Source organism: Schistosoma mansoni, chromosome 4 (genome assembly GCF_000237925.1).
Source record: "Schistosoma mansoni strain Puerto Rico chromosome 4, complete genome".
Lineage (NCBI taxonomy): Eukaryota > Metazoa > Platyhelminthes > Trematoda > Strigeidida > Schistosomatidae > Schistosoma > Schistosoma mansoni.
This window is the reverse complement of record NC_031498.1, coordinates 13,493,791-13,518,482: the sequence shown is the minus strand read 5'-3', so window position 1 is coordinate 13,518,482 and position 24,692 is coordinate 13,493,791. Positions and strand designations below refer to the sequence as shown.

The following is a 24,692-nucleotide window of genomic DNA, read 5'->3' as shown; positions in this document are numbered from 1 at the left end:
TTGACTACTTCACTCCCTATCCTTAGTTCAGATGTTGACGCATTACAATTCAACTATATAAACAACATCATTCTGTTTCCAATATGCAAATTAACTGTTTCATTTTACTTAAAAATCTTAACAAAATATCCATCTGATAATCTAAACGTTCTGATATTTATTAAATACAAAGAGTTTACTTTTTTCGTTATCGAATGGCATTCTACTATTAATATCAGTGTTTCACTAATCAAAGGATGAAACGTTTTTGAATAATATACTTTTAACTTGATTGTAGTGCTTGATTCAGGGAAATAAGTCATATTGCAACTTGAATGGAAGAACTTATGAGATTGATTTTTCTTTTCAGTAATCGTCATACATCTATGTCACATATTTGCATGACGTTTAAAGTGTTCTAAGAAGTAACATTTATTCTTTGTTTGTTCTTGTTGAACATATATTACTAACAAATAACAGAATGAATTAGTTAACCGTTAAAAAAGTATAAAATGGTTCAATCACTGTGAGGCAATTAATAATCTTGAATGAAAATTAAATTTTAAAGGTTGTCATATGCAGAATGTGTTTTATGACTTATGGCAATATTGTACAACTATCGGGGGCAAAATTTATCCAAAGCATTTCAGCTTACAGATAATATTCGAAAATTGATTGCTCCAACCTTTGTTGACATAAGTGCAAGAAATAGACTGCAAAAACTGTTTAATCTACGAAACCCATAGCAACTATCTAATACATTACGAGTAATAACCAGTCTATCATTCTTCAATGTTCCTTATTAAACGAAGTCTAGCTCGTGAAGTTCAAATATTTTTCATTGATATGACAACAAATCGTTATACCTAATGATTTAAATAAAAATGTTCTCAGGTTTACAACTGATTCTTACAATTCAGTTGATGGATCACGAAATCGATAACTCGAATACCACCAGTTCTTAATAGTGGGAATCATTCTTTAAACTATTAGACTGGATTATTTCACATTGTATGTTCCATACTGAGAAATAATGTTTCAACAATTTCACGTTCACATGGTTTAAGTACTCGTGAACATCCAGTAATATCAATTATCCAGATTAGTTAATAGTCAGATTTCAGAATATGTCTTTTAGTCTATCTAAAACAAGCGTTTGATCTACTTTCCTCTAAGAAAACCAAGACAAATGGAATGATTTGCAAACACAAGTATAACGTAACTAGTCATTCAGATAAAAACATAAGTAGAATCGAGATAAAAACTGAACTAACATCAATTTGTAGTATAGCAATAATTAACAAAAATAAATAATTCCATTTACAGGTGAATATAAGCAAAGTATGATCTTATGTTGAACTAAATACCTCCGGTAATCATAAGAAATGTTAAAAGCTTATACAACCATGTACACTCTGAATACCAATATTTTCTTTATTCAGTAAAACTAAATAATTCTCGGTACAAATTATGTTATGGCAACAAATTTCTCTTTAATGTATATTCAGACCGTAATTGTTCAGAAAAATAATTTTATAAACGTCTCTCAATAATTAGTACTTTCCACATATCTTCCAGACGTCAATAAAAATCTCACTATTGACCTTAAAGTTTCATAAACAGCAATGCTATCTCTCTACAACTGTAGAGGATCAGCTCAAACATTTAGATTATATAAACTGTCTGCCAACTAGTTGTTGGACGACAACCAATGACATATCCCAGTTAAACGTACTAATTAGAGATCGGCAAGACATCACGTTGTTCGGTAAGCTACACATCTACAGTCAATTAATGAAATCTTGAATCCTTCACCAATCAAATTACTTTGATAGTTCAGACCTAACATTAAAGAATTAAAATTCAGAAAGCTTAATGGTAAAATCTCCATATGGCATGGTTTCCTATGTACCTTATTTATGAATGTTGAAAACATGGAACTAGAACTCTTAATAACCAACCAAAAAATGACGTTTTAATATGTTTGAGTAATGCTCATCAATGAAATAAGGAAATATGATCCAAAAGTGAAAAAAAAATGTCTAGCACTTAATTATTTCCTTGATTTTTGCAATAGGCCAAATGGGAAAAATCATTGTTAAACTGTTTAGTCTTGGATAGCTTACAATACTTGGAACACCATTTCAGGTCTACTTGCTCACAGTATTCAGCAAGGAGGCTTGAGTAGATTTTTAAACTTCTGATATTTATCCATAAAAAAACCTATCAATAAACGGAAAATCTTAGCTTAAAACTTCTTACTGACTGCCTTTAACGGTACAATGCATAGTATATATATATATAAGGACAGCTCGTTGGTAAACTCTAGAAAGCCTTAAGAAGCCCAGAAAGAGCCGCAGACTTTCCATCCAATCACTGCTAAGGGAATATTCTAGAATGTCGACGTGTAGCTTCCCCATTGGATGGATAAGAATGACCCCTATGTGCCTATTGGTTAACCGAAATGATGATTTACATTCAGCCAATAATTATAAATACATGAGATTTCTGTACTATATTTTGACACTGTTTTGGGGAATAAAAGTTCCTACTTACTAGTCTTTTGTCTTTTCTTTGCGGCGTTGCGGGTTCTATCGTTCAAGTAGTCTAGTAGTACGCGGCATAGTAAGAATCAAAGCTCTAGATATAACTATATATATATATATATATATATATATATATATATATATATAAATCAATTGATTTGACTTTATCGGAGATAATCTGTACACAATATGCATCTAAAAATATTCCACACAATCTGTAAATATATCAAGGTAATTAAAATTAAGTGAATGCAACAATTTCACTAAGATGATTTTATTAATCCAACATGAAATCTATTCAAAGTTGAAAATCTACACTTACACACACACCACTATGTCATCAATAAAGGTACAAATATATAGGAAGCAAAATAATCAGTTGCTAAATTGAACTAAACTGTTAAACAATAAAATGAGATTTTTACACTGTAAATTATGTTGAAATAATCATAGTAAATAATAAGTAAAATTCCCTAATAGCCTATCCTGTATACAAAATCGGAATAGAATGATAGTTTCTTCTAAATAATGGTTGGAACAGAAATTATTAAATGTAACCTCTCTGTTTTTTATAAACTAGATACACTAATCTAGTATAAAAGTACTGCAGAGTAAGTTAGTTATGGGATATCTATTTAGTTCAAGGCAAAGCAAAACAAAGTAAGAGAAATAAGGTCAACTTTCATAAGTCATCAAATTTCAAACTATTCATTTTTTAATAAAAACAAGGACGCCAAGAAAGTAGATTTTTATTTCGTGGGTTGTTTTCATATGTTTTCAATCTTATATTGAAAAGTAATAATATTATATAAGTAGTATTATTATGTGCGGTTAATTGAAATCATAGTGGTTATCACTCTATATGTTAATATTTTTAAATTATCTACATAATTTCCATATCAATTTAATAAGCTATGGATAAAGAGTTAAATCAAAAATCACTATCAAATTAATTACTCAGCAATAGCCTACGTTTTACTCATCTTCTAACTTCTACCATTTATAAATCCGTTCATGTAGACGACATAATGTGATAGACATTCATGGTACCTCTAAACACCACCCAAAAAGATTTAGCATTCTGCTTGATTAAAGCATAGAATAGTCATATATATATTTTTCTAATTTGGAAGGATTATTCAAACAATTATCAAGTATTTTTTATTATTGACTAATATCATGTTAGTAATGCAAGTACAACTATCTAACATGTAATTATTATACTGAATATCATTTTAATATCAAAGTGATTTGCTCCAGTAGCTGTCTTATATAAATTATTTGGATGAATAACTTACATATTCCCTAAAAGTGTATAACAAAAAATATATATATTACACTAGAAGAAACAGTTTTGAGAAGATTGCATAAATAACCAACATAAAACTAGAAAGAAAATTATAGAGAGAAAATTTCTGACTTATTGATAATTTCTCTATTCAATCTGTTATACGTATGTAATAACAAATTGTTTACATTATATTTAGAAGGGGTTTTTGTGGAGATTTCAGTATTTTCATAGTTGAAAGCATGAGTCAATTGAAGCTAGACCACCAAGGAAAACCTGGGAGCACTGGACGACCGCTTCGTCCTATTGTGGGACTCCTCAGCAGTGCACATCCTCGCAAGGTTCGAACCCGAGGACCTACTAGTCTCGTGCCACAGCACTTAACCGATAGACCACTGAGCCGGCATCCGATGGTGGTCTAGCTTCAATTGACTCATGCTTTCAACTATGAAACTACATTATACTTGTATACACATAAACTTATTTCATGGAAAATAACACATCCATGTGATAATTTGTAGTCTTTTTTTTCTAGATAGATCAATAAACAGTCATAATATTTCTGATGACCTGTAATTTTACTAAGTTTACACGTAACTACAACGAAACAACGGAAGCATAATTAAGTAAACATCAGTATTCGGTTTATTTTAAAAAAAAAGTGAATAATTAAACAAGAGAACTCATCAAACTATTTAAAATTACCAAGTTCAGTTATCGGTATTTTTGAAATGTCCCTTTTAATCGTAATACAACGATAAGGAATTTTTGATATGTAGAATTTCTTAACTGTTCGGAAAACATTTCAGGTCAACGTTTAAAATAATTAACATATTTATATTTATATGAAGTTGTTACATTGAATGAGAACAGTTTTTACTCAAATAATTTATGACCTTAGTTAAAAATGATCCCTTATCTAGGGGAATGAAAAGTATTGTACTAAGATTACAGTAATTTATTGCTTAAAATCATTAGAAAATCTAGATGCTATTGAAAAATATCATAGATTGATCAAGTCTATTTAATAGTGAAATGGTGATTTGGAACAATATTCTTACGATATTTGCTTGTCTATAATAAAATAAAAAATCACGTCAGTTATATTCTATAAAATTATTATTTTTTTAACAATGAAATGAAATATGTAAATTAATAAACCTTCAAATCACTTGCTTACGTAACCGTATGTATTTCAGTTCATCAACTTTAGATTTAGTCTGTTTTGCTACAGAATATATATATAAAATGAAATTAAACTGGAGACAATAAACGTTAGGATTCTGTCTTGAGTTCAACTAGTGTGATAGTCGATTTAACCCTGTTACTAAATCTGTTATTCATTTCACATTCATTCAAGTCCCAACCTCTTAATTTTCTTTCAATCTTAGGCTTTCAATTTTTTAGGGCCTATATGTTATTTATCATCAGTCCATGAATAAGAATAAAATGTACACTCAATAAAAACTATGACTGAATTGATATAATTTAAATTTCATGATAATAAAACAACATCTAAAGTAATATGTTATTTCATACATTAATAAAATCCAAGTCATATTTAAAGACCGTTTACCTAGATAACTTACTACTTACCACATGACTGACCATTTCTACAGAAAATTTCACATGTAAGATCCAAACTAATATAATTTTTTATTTGCGTGATTTAGGTCGACTGTGCCAATTTTAGGACACTTTATGTCAAAGACTGAAATCAGCTAAAGAACCACTGTAAACCAAAGAGCGGTGAACTGCTTAAGTTGAATAAACTCAACAGCGTGACAATTATCAAGCGATAATCGTGACTAAAGGTATATTGTAAAATGACTGTTGAAAATGTAGGCTAAAGGTGTTATGTCCTGTACAAGATTTAATGGTCGCATGTTTAACTCCATGTAAGATCGTTTATTACCACTGTTGAGGAGTTCTATATAAGAATGGGACAAGCATTGATTGCCTTCACTTAGCAATTATTCCCCATTAAGTGTCAATTTGTAACTATAACTATCTTCAAATTAATGTTTCCTTTATGCAAAAGGCTGAGATTTGATCAATACAAAATGCAGTATTATCACTACGATTACTCTTTATTACTCCACATGTTATGCAAAACAATATTTTTTTCAACTCGGAAGTTTAAAGGCAAATTTTATAAGTAAAATAAAGAAATACACTTAAAGATATCACTCAGATACCCATCATTACATGACACTTGAAACTCTGAGCTTGATTTACTGTGTTTCTAATGCTTTAGATTACCAAATGTAATGGGTGGAAAGCTGTTTGCATTTAATACTTAGTTGCATATGCTTAACTTGATATTCTATCTAACCTTGACCAATACTACATAGAGTTACGCACGTCGCTTGCATTCATAAAACATTGAATAGGATAAGCAATACAATGTCAAATGCCATGATTTAATACTTATTTACACTCACGATTTGAAAGTGACTACGGTTTTCTAACCAGTGGTCAATTAGAATAGAAGTCAATATGCTTAAACAAAACTAAACTGTATGAACAGTGTTTGAAGAGGGGGAAAATAAATTCAGTTTTCCGGAAATGCATTAGTTCACACAATATATCGACCTTATTAAACTTAATGTAATCAATAACTGCTGATGAAGAATTTAAATGGTTCAGTTAATCAATTGGATGATTATTTGACCATAATTATCTGTGACCTTAGTGAAAATCAGTGAGAAAACAATAATGAAATTGTCAAAACTTTTGACATTGAAACGCTTAGACAACAAAAATTATGGTCGTTATAATCATTTAACAGTATTAATAATAGACATGTATTTTAAAGGATCATGAAAAACGAAACCCTCTGTGAAACTAAATGTCTTTTGAATTAGCGAATTATTTTACATATCACTAACATCTTGACAGAATGTTTAATATTGAAGAAAATGGGAAAATCTGACAATGAGTTCATTTTGCATTTTAGTCATTCAAATGAACATAAAAGGCGAAATTTCCGAACTACCTACCAAAATTCACTAAAGTGACGGACCATAAAAGTCACATGCAAGGATAAGGCATTTTGAGTACCATCTACGTAACTAGAGTCATTGGACAAGTTAAATTGATAAGAACACAAAGACGAGACTATCATCGGTATTTTTTGGTTGGTTTGGTGAAACAGTATTGCCTTAGCTGAAAATGTTACGAGCAAAATGGCAGTATTGAAAGTCATTTTGTTGGATCTATTGGCTAGGCGGATGTGAATTTTACACACTATGTCACCTTTAAAATGAAGCTCAGGGTACAGAGTTTCTTCGACTGCTAGTCAGCCAATTAGTCAGTTATGATCAACTCAGAGCCTGGTAAATATACAAGATGGCTCAAGTTTCCATGACACATGAGCTTGACGAGATAAAGTTAGGAGTGGTAGCAAAAGAATCAAAATATCATAATACGGTTGATAACAAGAAAGAATGGAGATTTAAAATATGGTTCAGAGGGTTATTGAAAAAACATATATGAAAAAATACTGGAATTCAAAACCCAGAGGAAGATGCCAGTTTTAAGTCTGACCGCCCCTAATTTTTTTCCAGTTCACTCCTACACCAATTAACATCCCTCATCGAGTTGTGTTATGGTTAAGATGACGTTGTTGTGCAGCTATCACATTTAATGTATGAATCCATCATCAATCCATCCGTCATTAAACTGAAGAAAGATTTCAAGTACGTGACTAAAGTATAAAATATCTACCTACATATAACTTTGAAAAGTTATTATGGAATGACTGAAAACAATCAATATAACGTTGCGTAAATAATAAATCAATTAATGTTTTTTCAAGTATTATTTAGTTACTGAACTTTCTAAATTTACCAGCTCATTATACATTCAGAAAATCTAAAGTGGCAAAATTTTGTCGAATTTCAATAGTTTTATCATCAAAAAATTAAATTTTTATAAAAGTGAAGCAACTAATCCAGATAGGCTAGAAACACTTAAAAAAACATCTTTTTTCATTAAACAGATAGATATGTATTAACAACTACAAGGGGACTGCACGTTCTTGTGAGGGAAGCGTTAGTTTTACTTTATAGATATTTATGCCGATTGTAAAATTTCCATAGCTCAACTCATGAACTGATCTTAGCTAGACCACTAATAAAAGTCCTTAAGCACTGTACAACCCTTTCGTCCTAGTATGGGACTCATCAGCGATGCGCGTCTACAACCCTGCAACTGGGACTCTAACCCAGGACCTTTGGTCTCGCATGCAAACGCTTAACCTGCATACCACTAAACTGGCATCCAATGTAAAACTTCAGGGTATTTTTTGTCAGTAAAATGGGTGGGTACTTGCATTACAGAACGTCAACATCGATTAAAGAAAATGGGACTACAGAAAATTACATGGACTATTATCTATAAAAAAGTTCTTCTTTGTACTATTCTAAATAGATTTGAAATAAAAAATAATATGTAATTGTAACGTCCCTTCTATTTAAAGGATACGAAGCAAACATTTTACCTGCGTAATTCCAAAAGCTTCATCAGACAAACTAATTAGTTATGAGCTGTCATTATACACGTTTAACTATCTTCATGTTGAGTCAAATGAAATCTCCAGTTTTCTACAAATATCTCATTTTCAGTAGATAGTTCCCAGTTATATTTCTTGCAAAATGTAAACAAATTAAATAGTGAATGGAATACATGCAAAAAGAATAACTACTTTCAGTAATTTTGGTTAAACGATTCTTTGATAGATCCAGAGTTTTTAATTGCGTTAGATTTCCAATACAATCTGGAATCGGTCCTTGTAATTGATTACTTTTCACCACTAATGTCTGTAGAAACTTAATAAGAAAATGTATTTTGCGGGTAAAATTATACCGGTTATGGTTAATTTTATAATGTAGACAATTACTACAGCCACAAGCGTCAAAAATTTGATTTCTATTTGATTAACTGTTTTCGGAACTTTTGTTCAGCAATAAAACTTTCTTTGTAGAAAAAACATACGTATCACAAACAATAGCCAATCGATAGGCTTTCCCCATGGAAATGATGATCATCAACAATCGTCTACTAAACCTAACTGAGATATAGACAGTCAGCACATACTGCCACATGAAGCAGGAGTTGATGATTTTCAGAATTACAATGAAAGCTGAGTCATTAAACCATCTATCTCAGGTTATACAACGCCACAAAAACCATACACTTGAGCTGCATGTCTTTTGCATCATTTCAGGATCCTTAACTGTTACAAGCAATGGACATTTAAACAAAAATAAAGAGAATCCAGCAAAGGAAACTTTCTTTTCGACGAAATCATTTACTTAAACTGTAGATTCGTATCTATAGATGTTTGGTAAGTATATATTTATAGAAAAATATAAAAGACTGCATCATAAATTGGTTCAAGACTTATTATCAAATGAGGCAACTCAATAATCAAGGGGTAAGAGTCTGGAAATGATTTACGGGTCAGAATTATGAAAAATAATTGTCCACTTGACATATATGAAGAAAAACGAAAAACACAAAGGTCATCATAATAGAAACTGAATAATAACCATGACAAATCATTTAAGGATAATAATAACTGACTGTTTTAAAATTATAAAACACTAGTTTAAAAAAAACAAAGATTAATAAAAATAAAAAAGACCTAAAACGCACGAATGTACGGCTTAAGTAAATGAGTTAGTCGAGAAGAAAATTTTCCTCGCTGAATTCTTTTCGTTCATATTCAATGGAACAATGGGTTATTTTAATTATCTGAAGAGCTGCAATGATGTTTAAACATTCTTCAAAGTAACGAAGTCGGTTTTTTTTAAAAAAAGGCAGAAACTATAGTTCTAGAATGTAAGAACATGTTCATGAATTTAAAAAACAGCTGACAATTCAGTTACACTTGCAAACGGAAATAGGTTTCAATTAAGATCAACGATTTGTCAAGGTATTTTAAATCCAATTGTGAATAGTGTTAATCGGAAAAATCTATTGATAGGCTTTGAATAAACAGCACTTAATACTAACGCTTAAAGTTTTAACGACAGGTGTAATAATTCATAACGATACATTAGTGCCTGAAACTTAAAGTAGAAGAGTGCATTAGATATAACAGTGCATTTTTCAGCCACTCTGCTAGGTTGTATTGCATATGACCTGATCAAAATATAACATGACTCAAATGTACACATAACAAACCCATAATATTTGTAACATGATTTTAAATTTGCTCCTCTTGATACCGACAGAAAGAGAATATTAATAGCCAAAACACGAAGAAGCTATGCACAAGACACATTACGCCAACTTTTATCCCAGCTGCCACTTTAGTTCGGCATGTTTTATGATTATCAAATAATGGCACTTCAGTATGAAATCATTTAATCAATTTTCCGCTAACCTGGTAATTTCAAGTACATTTTTATTATGCTGAAACTATGTAGTACACCCAGTGCAGCAATAGATGACTTAATAGGCAGGGACTTAATTCACTATAGTGCCAAACACATTCAAGAAAATCCATTATGCAATGAAGATTTGCTTGCGACGTAAAAGTAGAAACGTCTCTCAGGACGTCTACAGTAGATTTCGTACGAAAGTCCTTAAAGTATCAACCTGTTATTGCCTTGTGAGATTACGAACTACCTGTTGGTTTACCCTCCACTGACTTCAAGTCCTTGATAAAGTTCTATACACCAGACTGTTACCAAAGTAGGGCAGTATCAAAGCAGGAGAAGATTATTTCTGTGGATAAATAAACTTTTAATTGGACCCGAATAAAGTCACTGACTGTCTAGCTTAAAAATGGTGCTCAGTGGAGTAATGTAGGGTGCTAACATTAATCCCCCCTTATGTCAATGATCTTCCCGGTTTTTCTTCATCGTCAGTCTTGTGACTGATGACTCTTAATAAATGTATCGGGATGTGATGAAAGATATGAAACGAAGGGGATAGTATAGAGCTTTGAGAAGATCAGAAAGAGTCAGAATATTGTCATGGTACCCAGCAACTAGTATTGAATGGATCTAAGTGGATTATGGCGCATATTGGTAATTATTACACAATTAAATAGCGAAAACTGTTGAGTCATCTGTTTTCTATACACATAGCAATCTAGAGGTTAGTATCAATCAAAAATTAAAAACCATTGTATACGTTCATTTACTCTCAAATGTTTCAGAACTTCATAGTCAACATGTAGAAATTTCAGTAACCCTTTACATCATATACACCGTCCTTCCAACCGGAACTCCTGTATTGCATACAAGCGGTTAATTTGTCAGAAAATGGTAGTGAGCAACTGGAAAAGGTGAGAAAATTTCAAATAGGCTAAATTCATAAATTTTAGGGCTGGCATATGGTGACAGATTTGCTGAACTAAACCTCGTCCACATATGGGACACAATGATCAAAGGACATCTCAACCTACCAAACGTTAGTTTCGCATGAGATATCCCATCATTTACCTTCTAAATCAGAGAATTTACCAAGAAACTCCAAGACCGTTTAAAAGCACAAAACAAATGACCCACTAGCTAACTACAAAACTCAACATATGTTTATAGCTTCGCCTTCATGAACAATGAACAGAAACTTGTGTTAACTGAGAGACCTTCCATCTTCGTAATTACCACAGGTCTTACAGCTTTCTGTAATTTCTGGACTGAAAGTGAAACGCAATTGTCTGTCCAAATGTATTACGTCGTTATCTGAAATAAACGCTAGATTTTAAAAGAGTTGATGAGGAAGACAAACAAAGAAAACCCAAGAAAAATATCATACACGAGAAGTAAAAATAACATGACTAGACCTACACGTAAATTACCAATAGCAGAAATATCCGTTAATTTATTGTAGGTCAGGTAGAGTTGTTTCATTAAAGCAAACTTTGTTAGAACAACAGGTATGCAACCTTCAAGTCTGTTGTGCCTGATATCAAGGTGAGTTAGTTTTGAACAATAACCAAGCTCATCTGGTAGAAATGTGAGGGAGTTTTCCTGTAGCCATAACTGTGGAAAAAAAGGTAAAACAGATTACGGCATACTCTCTGAAGGTTTTTCAGAAGTCCAATCTGCAAAGGAAGACATGTTAACTTATTATCATACAGAAAGAGCTCTATTAAATGACTGAGACTCCCAATGTCCGGAGAAACGCTGTCAAGCCCCAAAGAAGACAAATCCAGTATCAATCTACTTTTCGAGTCAGAAATCAGCTTACTGCCATCCTGGAACAGTTTTCATGATTTTCAATCGAAAACTAACGGAATGATTAGATTTCCTTGATTTAGTTAAGCTGATGATTTTCCCACTGTCATCTTGATAAAAGACACCTTTCTTTGTGGCTGATGAAGCGGGAGATCCAGGTATCCCAGGACTTTGTGATGAGCATATTCCTGAGTGGAGAACAGGATTGGAGCCAGCACCTGTAATATAATATCGCGCTGTCAATAAGGGCTACTTCGAATATACGTCTTCAATGATTTGTATTGCTTGTTGAAAAATTCTTTATTGACTGACTTTGCCTTGTCCTGATCGGTTGACGTGTATGAACGCTGCCTCTAACCAATCGAAAAAAAGTCGAGAAAATGTCTTACCGGCATATTACAATCAGTTTACCGCGTTCGGGTCAACCTTGAAATCAAAAACTTTATCAACACAAATACAAAACCCAGTACTTCTTCAATCGTTGATGAGATAGATGTAGAAAAACTAGATAAACCTTGCTAATTGATACAAAATGATGATTCCTGCCAAATGTTGAAGCAATAATGCGAATCTTCAGTTGTAAGGATAGGCCGAGTGGCATTTACTAATTATTGTGTTTAATAATATTGTTGAGACATCTGAATCAAGTTTCGTGAGCTCCAGTAGTTTCGCATGTGATTATGGTCAGCTCATATGTTTTAAAGCTACGGGCTGACAGAGAGACCTGTAGATACAGAGTCCATCCCCTGGTGGTACCATGAGTAAGAACTGCCTAGGATTTTCACGGCAGATCAAAGCAAATGATAAGTACCCGTCTGTTTGTAATGACCGTCCAGTTAGGATCAGTTCTTAGTATAAACTGTGAAGATTTAATGACCACTGATAACATTAGAAATAACTATGGCATTGAGAATTCGGATTGTACGAAGTTGGTAGTCTAGAGACTCAAATGTAGTGTCATGGACGCACAATTCCGTAAACTGAACGACAAGTTGAGTCACAGCAAATTTCACAAGATTATTCGCCTTAAGATGAGTTTATACTGTGTTAAGCTGCCGGTGCATGGACTCATCTCTGCTGCCTTCACTTAAAATGTTTCTATGGTATGTTGTTTGGGGTAATCAAAACGAATATTTCGGTGAGCGTGGTGAAACGCTACTAAGTCGAGAAACTAGCTGCGTTGTTATTGTTCTAGGAACACTTTTATCAGCACATATATAAGCTCAGTAATCCATTCGCTTCCACAGATGAGTGTAGTGTACAGGACGACGGAAAGCTTGATACATGAATGCTCGGTGATCGAAGTTACACATGGTCTCAACTCCAGAGTTGGGTTAGTGTACAATAGGGGAGGATATTTATGAAGATATACACGACCTTGGACTTATGGATGCTTCTGGAGCCATGCTTAATACAGTAGCAACATAGGAAAATATTCGTTCGAAACCATACATTGTGCTCAAGTATATTCTACATATTTCTGCGAAGATTGTACATAGTGCTACTTAGATAAATCCGTTAAATTATGGTCTACTTTGAAACCAGTATATATTTACCTGATATCGAAATTGTAGATTCGTCATGATGGGACTACCTAATGTATAAGTTCTTAAGTGGAAGTCACACCACTATCTACACTGACTCGTCCTATTGTGACAACAAGCAGCATGACGTCTAAGATTTCTGAAGAACACATTTAGTTCGGGAAGACAGAAATATTATCAACACAAAAATCATGGGGATACATAGGGTGACTACGCCTGAATGGATGAGCAGTGCTAATTGTTCTCGTGTTCACCACCTCTGACCTTCTACTATGTTAAATGTTCAATGTGGGTCTTCCCAGTTATTATATCTTCAACTTCTAAGATTGTGTGAATAGGAGCCAATACCACTACAGATAGATCTTTCAAACGTGTAGGCACCACGGGAAAATATTTCTTAATACTTTCTTATACTGTCTTCAAAGTATACAAGACATATCAGGGAACGGCTTTATTCATCCTTTAGCTAATCGCAGAGATCATATGTTGGGGATGTGTCTTGTGGTTTAGCTCAATATGTGTGATAAAGTACACAAATGTCAACCACTAATACGAATAAACTGGAAGATCATCAGTTAGTTACCACTAAACCAGCTGATTTATTCACCAAACCAATGTAGAAATATGTGACATAATCTAGACATAACAATGGCAAAACATGTTCGATATAACTCTAGTGCGAATACAGTTTTAGTTCGACTAGCAATTTGGAGGGGACCGGAGACTGATTGGACTGCTTGAATCCTGGTCATTCGGGCTGATATATATTTATCGAGCACCCCTCATTCTCAGACTTCTGTGTGCTGATAACTTTGAGGTCGAGCGATTCGCTGGTACCTTTATGATTCAGGGTTTAAACAAAATAAAAGAGTGAATCGATAGAAACCTGATCCTTCATGATACCGTCAAGTGCAAGATGCTGATAAGTGCATTGTCCCTTAAATCTCTAAGAGACTGGAAGGTCATACCTTCGGCCGTCGAAAAAGGCGTGCATATTACTTTGTGTGACACTCTGGACATGTCTATCAATCGAGATTCTTCAACCACCACGACATTCTTAAGTCGTATTGTTATTCTCCAAGACTTTGCTTGACCTAGTTCCTGCATTATTTAAAACTAATCGGTCAGACACATTCAAAACATTCGTATAACCTGATGATAAACAGGAGTATGATCATACCTTCATGTTCACGATCCCTTCAAGATTTACTGTAATAAGTTACTTTGTAAGATTGATACGTCAAAAGACACGATAGTCATAGAAACAGGAATAAATTTATGTGCATAAGAATGTGAATAATCTAAGCGATCTAAGTTCTCGAAGTTTCTGAGATTGTATTTTTAAGTGATCAGTCTTAGTTAGAAGAAAAAGATAGGATATGCTAACGCCAAAATCATCATTTAAAACTCAGTAAGCCAGTTTTACTTATTTTAGTCTACACCACTGCTTATTAGAAGCCTTTATCCATGCTGCGTATTTCATCGCTTTTTTCACAAATGAGTGTCAGAGTTAAGGTCTTTTAATTCAATTTTCACATGACTTTTATTGACACTGTTGCCTAAACCCAGCTAGCTTAAGTATAGTACACGGGCTTGAACAGAAGATCAGTAGTAATCTTTCATTCATATTCATTCATCAACGAGTCACCTCATGCACACGAAAATGTACCATCGCATGGTAGAAACGTCTTAAAGTATATCAATCTATCTTAATACAAGTAGTCAGAGCCATATGTAGTAAATGAACAATCGTCGGTTATAATTTGTTTTGGGGCTCTGACAATTAGCTTTGCCTTTGATATCCGACAATTTGGAGGCTACCTCAGCAGGTAATAACTTCAACAGCAGAAAATACTTTAAAACCCCATACAAGTATTTCGACAACGAAATTTTACTCCAGCCTAAACAAACCATACTTGAAAGTTAATCTTACTAAATAAAGGCATAGTCATAGAGTTCAATGAATTCAAATTTGCTAACTCATTAAACTCGCCGAACTAGTTCGTTTAATCTGATATATCCACAATAGAATTCACAAAAAATAATAGTTATCAAAAACTAGGTAACAAACTACCTGTGGGTGGACTTAGAATTTTGATTTTATGAATATTATATGGCTCACCAGTTTCATACTGACCTAACCGGGAGTCTTAGTCAAAATATAATGATAGTTAGGCATGAAATTACATGTAGATGAAAACTCAGAAATAACACCCAAAACGTTATTTATATAATCAAGAACAAAAGTATAGCGCCGAGAACCTTTATAGCTTTGTATCAAGCTTCTGCGTAGACACTGGATCAACGGCTAAGCACACACTGACCTGAAAAATCTGAAACTCAACAACTCGGTAATCAAGTGATCCTTATGAAAATGAAGGTGCGAATACACAACACTTAGATAGCTTCAAACTAGGTGTATACAGTCGATAGGAGCCCAAAAATATATATTAAATAAGTCCAATTTGCTCTAAATGTGTGCAGTGAACTACAATATAACAACTGTACGAAAACCCAAGAATCCTACAGAAGGTCACTCCCCAATTCACCCAAAAAGATCAGTGGTCAGACTTTTCAACAGCATTCGCCTCATAAAAAACGGGAAGTACTGTATCCATTCTTAAGCGATAGTCAGTTTAGTGAATTAACCAGTATATACCAAAATCATAGCTATTGTGGCTACCACTGAAGTGCAATGATTAATTGAAACACGACCAAGTCAGTTATTGATAAACCATACAATATGAAGGGTGTCCACACAAATAGTGGATATCGTTTTATATATTTAGCGTCCAAACTGAGTGTAATTCCTACGGTGTATTCCAAAAAGATATCAGCCAGCAACCAAAGGCAGGGCTCAGTGGCCTAGAATGTACAAGACAATGTTATTATTCTTCTATCGAAGACTTACCAGTTAAACATGAATGTGCCCAAAGTGTTTGGATTCTGACAACGTCTTCACACGTAATACCCTTATCAACAAAGAATAACAACTCAATCAAATCAGAGCACAGAAATGGAGGGGTTCGAAGATGTGTTTGGAAAGCTATCGATATGTCGAGACGCATTTGGTCTCAGCTGGCTAACAGTTACAAAAGATGCGGAGCACAGCGTAACAACTCTTGATCTAGTGTGGATGAATGACCGAGTTCCTTCAGGCAAGGTGTGTCTACTAAAACTAATCAGGTCAACATTATTGTAGAACACTTACAGTGCTGTTTATTTCGGGGATGTGTTTACCTCCGTAGCTCAGAACAGAAGAAACATGACCTTATAAACCAATGAACAACGAAAGTATCAATTAAGTGACAAGCGGAATGTATTCACTACTGATGCATTTGAATACTATTCATGGAAGGAAGAAATATTTACAAAAATATCTCATAATCAGAGGGATGATCAGACATTTTATTGTATTCACAATACTATAAGTATTTAAGGACACCACAACATTTGCGTAATCAAGAAAGCTCCTTTAACACCAAGACGCAGGTAACAGAAAAGAAGTTGATTATTTCGGCTGACAACTTTTGAATTTTGAAACGTATACAAAAGACCTTGAATTGTGTATCACCATTTTCGGCGGTATTTGGAATCTGGGTTCTAATGGTTCCTTCGGACTCCCTTGATCTTGGGGGTATGTTTTTATGGTCTAGATCTCTTTCTTTGTTAATCATTTTGGTGTTGTAAGGCTTTATTTCTGAGGGTTATTAGAGACAATAAATGACATAGTTCGCAGTGTTAGTTGTGTCTGAATTACCTTTCTTCATATCCATCCAGTTTATGTTGTGACCAGCTGCTTGATAAGCGTAATAACTTACGCTCGCCAACATTATTTCACAAACCTTTTAGCAGGAAACGCATTTCTGTGATAGTGTAGCAGTTAAACCCACCAATCACTTCCATCAACCTAGTGAGTTGCTGACTGATAAATTTAGTAAGCATATAACTCATGAACGACCTTAAAGCGACGCTACGTTGATCCTAAAAAAATTCACCCTACTATGGTCAAAAGAGGGTTGCAGCTTAGTGTGAGGAGTCAAGGTTAGGATCGAAAGTTTGAAGTCATGGTTGGCCTAGTCGAACCTGCATCCATTTTGGGGCAGGTGAGATAGCTGTCTTTTAACTAGAAGGCGAATGTAGTGATCAGTCAACTGACTGATTATATTAAACCGCTACATTCTGTTCTGTGTACCTGTTTACCATAGCCTTGAAAAGCATTATGTAAACCCTCCCCCCATTCTGCTTTGTTGGTTTTGTGTATGGTAGAGTAAAACAACCTGTATCAGAACATATTTGTCCCGAAATTTGCTTTAATGACTGATTGAGTAGCTTATTTATCTTGTGTATATTAAGGAGACATTCAGCAGCTGTAAGCTGTGTACACTAAATAGAGCGACCAGAAAACAAAAATCACTGAGTAATAAGGAAAATCATGAAAAGAAAGGTAGTAAACAACTATAAGGGGTGAGAAATATGTTCGTTCATAATAAATAGCCTCATTAGATCATCCTGGCAACTAACCACTAATCTTTGTAGCCAGGTTCTTTTTATTCTTATCGCACTCCAGCTGTTGTTCATGACATTCTGGAGGCATCACCGAAAGTATGTGGTGAAGATGTTACCTGGAGAAAGAATTTTCTATCTCAAATAAGTGGGTAACTTTGTCCTACTGTGGGGTGATATGTAGACTGTCCGAACTCGATATATTCAGCCAGTATTTGGTGACCATAAGGTACTTCCTCAAGATTTCAAGAGCCTGTCTGAACTTTTTGATTTTAGGGAGCCGCTATATTCATAAATAACTGAAGTTATATTCGGGTAGTTTAAGTGCCTGTGATTGCGTTGGAGATAAAATCAATCTACTTACAGAAAAAGCCAAAGTGGTTAATGACAATTCGGACCATTTCAGGCGCCTTCATGGTGCTAATCGGATATACGACCCATCGTAGTAGTCAGTTTTTTTCTATGGGTTATTGATTAAGGATATTCCGCAACTCGGTTTTTGCATCATTGTTTCCGAAGAGTTTCTCAAATGAAGTTCTTCCTAAAAGTGCGATCAAGTTAAGTGATTAGTCCCGGCTGTTTTTTGACTGAGAAGAATCTCGTAATATTATTATTGTTCGCTCATTGACTCTACGACCCTTCACAAAGTCATTACTTAGTTGATGATAACTTATTGTAGCAGAACTTATATGTACTACAAACAAATAGGAATGAAACCATTTAGGTTTCTAGTTGGTTGTGTGCATGAGTTATTTATAATCAATCTGTCAACTAAGTAACCCTTCTAGGTTCGTTTTTTATGAAAACTATCGCCACATCAAACCAGTGAATAAGTTCTTCGGAAAGGGTTATAGGCACTCAACTGTTAAAATGGACTTTCGAAACAAATGAATTCCCATCACTTTTTTGTACCAGTTTATTTAATAGCAGTAACCTGAACTAATCCATATTTGTTTCACAGATGCAAGATTGTAATAATATTGTAGCTGCATCCGTTGTTCCTCACCGAAATATATGATGTATCATGTAAACAAACGAATTTGAAAAAGGTTTATAATCTTTCCTCAACCCCACTGTATCTCATTGTAAAGTGGAATGAAACTCAAAACATGCTCTTTCATAATATATATGCTTATTAAGCGGCTGCTTAGTGGTTAAAGCCTTTGGACTTCAGCTACTATGTCCGAAGTTTAAACCCTGTTCCACCTACTTCGGTTTAGGAAACCGGGTAGTATCATTAACTCTCCCACTAGGATTGTAGCTTATACCCAAGTACCTGATGTCTTACTGATTTTTAGTACAATATGTCAATAGTAAATAATCAAATTCTTTTCCTGTTTCCGGTCACGAAACAATTCAAGGTATCATTTTAATTTAGAGTGGAAAGTATGGTAAAACACAAGTTAATAAAAGCCTATCCTACCTTTGGATGTCTATTTTTACACATTATTTTCTTGCCAAATTCACTTGCATCAACGGAGTAGACAATCCAAACTTTATCATAGTACTCTAGTTTTACTGAGATATAGTTAGTAAGTAGATGGTCAGTGATAACATTTCAGTTTGCTTCCGCAAAAGTCGTTACTGCTTATTGATGTGTTAATACTAACAAGATTGGTGTGTTTCTTTATAGATTTTTCACCCTAATTAATTCTGTTTACTGACACATTGGAAGTACCAAGGAAATTCAGTATTTTTCATAAGGTTTACCAAGTACTACTAATAATAAGCAATGTTAACTACGTACTTATCTCTGTGTTTTGGATAGATTCCTGGATAGAAGTCACTCCACAAAGTCTGGGTTACAACCAAAATGGTTCTAGCTATTCAGGTATTCATGTTCTCAGTATTAAATCACGGACACTAGGTTTCCAGGAACCTGGCGGTCTCCATACCATAGTTGAAGAAAGATTACTGACTCTCTTCCTCTCAGAAGCTCAAGAACATTCAGATAAAACAAGCGATGGTTCTCTGCCTAGCCCATTATCACACGACGAACTTCACAGTGGTGATACATCCGAACAGTCTCACTCTACTTATCAAAATATAAGTATGACCAAGTCCTCCACTGCGAGTTTTCCAACTGATTTTCCAGTTACAAGCTCGGGAGAATGGGCTAGTCGACCTGAAGTTGGAGCGTAAGTCAATATATTCCGTGGTTTTAACGTTTTACCCCACCTTGTAAAGCTCCAAAAGAATCAACTTATTACATACTGTCTACGCGATACTTGTCATTTATAAAGTAATTAACCAATTCGTATTTTTGTAAGTGGGATTTGGCGTAGCCAAGGACATTGTGTTAAGCGAACCAAAACTAATTGTTTTAGTCTACATTGTCATTGCTGTCAAGTGCTTCTTGGTAAACGGTCGTGTTTTCAGTCCATTGACGCATTTAGTACCAATTAATGTGATATATGCCCTACGACATTTTAGAATACTTTTCACCGTTTATCTTTGTGTCGGTCACATTCTAGTCATCCAATTTTAAATGTAATTAAAGTTTACGATCTAACGTTGTACTGGAATCAAGTAAAGACTATATTTCCATCACTACAACCATTTCACAGCTCTGGATACTATAGTTAATACATATTATAGACATGATAAATAAAATATGCAAGTTGTCAATTTATGATGTTGACTTATAGTCATTGCATTGTGGTATCCATATATGTACTAGTAACTACTACTGATTAAAGCTTATATGCGAATCCAATTAGTCTTTAACCATAACACTTTCTATGGTCGACGAACTGTTGTTTTACTTTGGAGTGATATATCAATAATACTTCTTGCGAAGATATGCATAAGTAATCGATTCATATACATACATAAGAAATGCACACAAATATATGTTATTGTTTCATCCTGTTGCTCGTAAATACATAGGCCTAGGTTTACGTGTGATTGGATTTGCTGGTTATACTTTTTAGATCGTTGTTATTCATTAAAAAAATAGATGAGAACACCCAAACTTCCGTCACAATCACGCTTTCGATTTATGCATTATTTACGGTGACCATTTTGATATCAAAAAGTGTATTATTGAAACGTGTTGCTTAATCTCGATAGAAAAAAATGTCATTAAAATGTAAGATACTCTTTTCAAAGTTGGTCTTCTCATTAACTTAGTTTTCAATGTCCTTTTGTTTTCTAATTAATAATCACAAGTTCTTTCAAGTTACTGAACTAACTCATTGTTCTTAGCACTGGATTCCGGATTGAGAAAACAGAAATTCGAATCTTACTTAATGATTAGTTTTAAAATCTAATCCTTATCCTTAACCACTACACATTAAGTACGCTTAACATCCAAATCCTTCGTTGTTATTGAGTTACATGCTAATAATTGTGAATTGATCATCAATGATTGGTATTTTTCGAACTTTCAAGGTATACTGCACTGGTATGTCAGACAAATGATTCTAAAGAAAGCTTATCCGGTCATCTTAATTGCTCGTCTCCAATTAAGGGCTCGTGGCGTCTGCGCAACTCGGCTTTTATGAAATCGCGTTTCATTGGTTGGTTGCTTGATCATATTCCAAATATATTAAGCCATGCGACTACATTCCTGTTGGGAGCAATTACGTAAGTTTGGTAGAGTTTTAGATCATTTTCTAAATGTATATATTTGGTTCGTCGTGTATTATACTTGTGGATCTGAACTAATTTCCATTCATCGTAAGCGAGAAACCCGCTTTATGATACAAAGATACAAGTTCTGTTCAGATCCACAGCTTTGCTATCAGTTAGATTCACAAATTGTAGTACTATCTTGGGATATTTTAACCTTTATCTGTAAGAACTATCTAAAAATAACAAAATTGATAGTTCCAGTTATATAGTAATTAATTTATCATCCATAAAGTTATACTAAACCTAAACATCATACTTATCTTTTATCTTGTGTCGAAACTTATTTATTTTATTTATCTAAACATATAAATATTGGTACAAGGAAGCACCAAATATATATGCGCCACACAAATCTCATTCGATTTGTGTGAGGGCTGTGATACTGCCCGGGTGCCCAAACCGAAACAGGTGGTTTTCTTAGGAGGCCACACTCGGAGCCTTTGACCGTAAGATCTGATCCACAAGGCAGTGGAGCATCGTAAGGAGATGCAGTCCCATAGTAGCCGGTGACCAGTGATTGGTTCATACGCCATTTGTTCGTTCAGGATACTGAAGCCCATGTGCACCATGATTAGTAATCATCACTGGGTTTTTTCCACTTCTCCTCCCCCCAGGCGGATCCTTTGTACCCACCAACCCACTTAAAGCATGGGACATTCGCTTTTCGTCCTCTCAACAATTTCGTAAACAACACCCCCCCCAACGAGATGGCAGTAGGACTAGTAACCTACAAACTAGGACATTTTCTCATATCGGAAATTTGTTCGTCGAAAATGTTCCTCCTTTTTTCTCACTGTAATCTTTAGGTTTAATTCAGTATATCGTCGTTTTCCTGTGTTTAGAATAACGGGTTAGTGTTTTTAGATTTCTGTCTGTATTTGTAAACAACTATTGGGCAGTAAATAGAGCTCACGAATGTTTAAAATAAAAAGTTCTTTCGAGAAACGTTTATCTGTTTCTTTTTGTTTGTATACAACATGATTCTCCAAAATTTCTACCTCAAACTATTTATTCTCAGATAATAATCAAGATTTATCAATGTTATGTTTATTTTTTTATTCACAGCATGCTTTTATTCATCCGAAAACGTGCAAGGTTCACAAAAGTGTTGAACATACCTTTGGATTAAATCACTCGATTTGATCAATCAAAAAAAATATTTTTTACTATAAAATTCATTCATCAGTTTATACATTCACATGCATATTAAAGGTGAAATAGGTTTTCTGCTGGTTTCTTTTTATCCTCCTCTTAATTACCATTTCTTTTTTGCCATATATGTTTAACATTGTGATTATTATTATTGGTGTCTTTGGCCTTTAACCATATTATAAATATCATTTCCTCATTATTAACTCCAAACTAAATCGCACATATACATTTGTATACACATTTGTGGTTCTTTTATTTTGCATACTAAATATACCTTCTAATTATCAATAATCTATTAAAAGTTGGGTGTATTCAATGTATCCACGGACTTAACTACTTTCACATTCTCTTTTTTCTGTGGTCATTATCAATATTTTATATTTTTCATTGACTTAAAAATGAACGTTTTTTTTCTATTTATGTCAGAGAAATTTGAATATTTTTGCGCACTATTGTTATTATCATTATTGTTAATTTGTTTTTCTAATATATGCAGACATTCTTTTTGGTCATATTTTATCATCTTCACTATTATTTATGAATATTCTTTTAAAAGAGATCATTAATAATGGGATCATTTGCTTATTTGTTTAACTATTCTAGAGATTAATTAAATTACCTCTTCGTCATTATATTGTTTCTATGATGATTATCTCTTTTTTTTATTGCAGAAACGGATTTTTTACTGCTCCTTTTTGTCTTTGTTTTTAAAGTTTCTTCATACTGGTGGTTTACTCATTATATTCCTACTTTATTGACTTTTAGGAGAGATTACATAACAATGCTTCCTCTTTTCATAATGATGATTATGTTTGATTAGTGGACTGGTATGTGTATGATTTTTACTGAGTATTGTCACTATCTTGATGGGAACTGTTCACCTAAGCTGGTATATCACAAAATACCAGCGACAACTGGAACTTGTACAATTAAATATCTATATATAGTTATTTCTTTCATTGTTTATGAAACAAACATTCACCGTACTGATCGTCCTTTGTTTAAAATTGCGCCGACATGCAGCTGTGAACAATCCAATTGATAATGTATTCTCAAATCGCTTGATATTCACTGTCGTTGTTGTTTTTATAATGAACAGTAATAAATACTTATCGTGATGTATGTGTGATATGTACGAAACTAATGTGCTTCTTTTGTCGATATGTATTGTCTTATAAATACTGGTTTGACTTGTATAAATTGCCTGACAGAATAACGTCTTGAAGTGTGACTCAGGTTCCTTATTATTTGATGAACTAATTGATGTATGATTATGCTTATCTAATGCTTCCTAGTAACTAATAGTAATCACTCTAACATACCCCAAAGATGAGTAACAGGTAGTTATTTGTTACCAGATGGTTTAGGGATGTTTTTGGAAAGTTCCATTTTACTGTGCAATCAAGTCCCTTTCATCTTTTTTTGTTAATCTCGTGCTAAATAAAAATGTTCTAATCATTAATGCATTTGATGTTTGTTACTCGTTCATGACAACGTGATTATATATAGGCTTTGGTTGGGGTAGCATAAAAAATTCACTAAACAATTTTTGTATCAGTTCCAACACCTGGACTCCTTATTCTTTCATACATTTTAATTCACACAGAACTCGACTGCAAGTCAGTTAACTCAACGTCTTCATGCAATCAACATAAAATCTCGATATCAACTATAACATTATTTCTAATGGTTACATTTAGTTCCGTTTAAGAAACTCGCTGAATATATCTACTTGTTTACAGTCACGCTTGACCATAACGATACTTACTTTGTATTTTTGATAAATATGATCAATATTCCCAACTGTCGAGGTTAAAAGCTTATCATATGTTTACTACATTAT

The 24,692-nt window shown here is 33.6% G+C and overlaps 2 protein-coding genes across 2 annotated transcripts in view; one reads left to right on the top strand and one right to left on the bottom strand.

The window, feature by feature from the left end:
- Smp_145510 (putative shoc2) overlaps positions 1–12,156 on the bottom strand; it is a 41,933-nt gene extending 29,777 nt beyond the window's left edge. Inside the window, exons 1-4 of the mRNA XM_018796889.1 lie at positions 12,069–12,156; positions 11,852–12,031; positions 11,622–11,816; positions 8,522–8,645 (exon numbers count right to left, since the gene is read on the bottom strand). Coding sequence (XP_018651985.1) covers positions 8,522–8,645; positions 11,622–11,684 — 187 coding nt within the window. The 5' untranslated portion in view covers positions 11,685–11,816; positions 11,852–12,031; positions 12,069–12,156. The remainder of the gene's footprint in view (positions 1–8,521; positions 8,646–11,621; positions 11,817–11,851; positions 12,032–12,068) is intronic.
- Positions 12,157–17,131: 4,975 nt separating this feature from the next.
- Positions 17,132–24,309, top strand: Smp_043220 (hypothetical protein). Its single transcript, XM_018796888.1, has 5 exons — positions 17,132–17,192; positions 19,830–19,892; positions 19,929–20,199; positions 21,455–21,649; positions 22,763–24,309. Exons 1-5 carry the CDS (start codon positions 17,162–17,164, stop codon positions 22,824–22,826), a joined length of 624 nt encoding a protein of 207 aa, XP_018651984.1. The 5' UTR covers positions 17,132–17,161; the 3' UTR covers positions 22,827–24,309.
- The last annotated feature ends 383 nt before the right edge of the window (positions 24,310–24,692 follow it).

What these genes read in the sequence shown, in the direction of transcription:
- Smp_043220 (XM_018796888.1), top strand. Translation starts at nt 17,162, where the DNA reads ATGGTTCCTTCGGACTCCCTTGATCTTGGGG. An exon ending in AAATGGTTCTAGCTATTCAG is followed by an intron (nt 19,893 to 19,928) that starts GTATTCATGTTC and finishes CACGGACACTAG; the next exon opens with GTTTCCAGGAACCTGGCGGT. An exon ending in TTCCTGTTGGGAGCAATTAC is followed by an intron (nt 21,650 to 22,762) that starts GTAAGTTTGGTA and finishes TTTTATTCACAG; the next exon opens with CATGCTTTTATTCATCCGAA.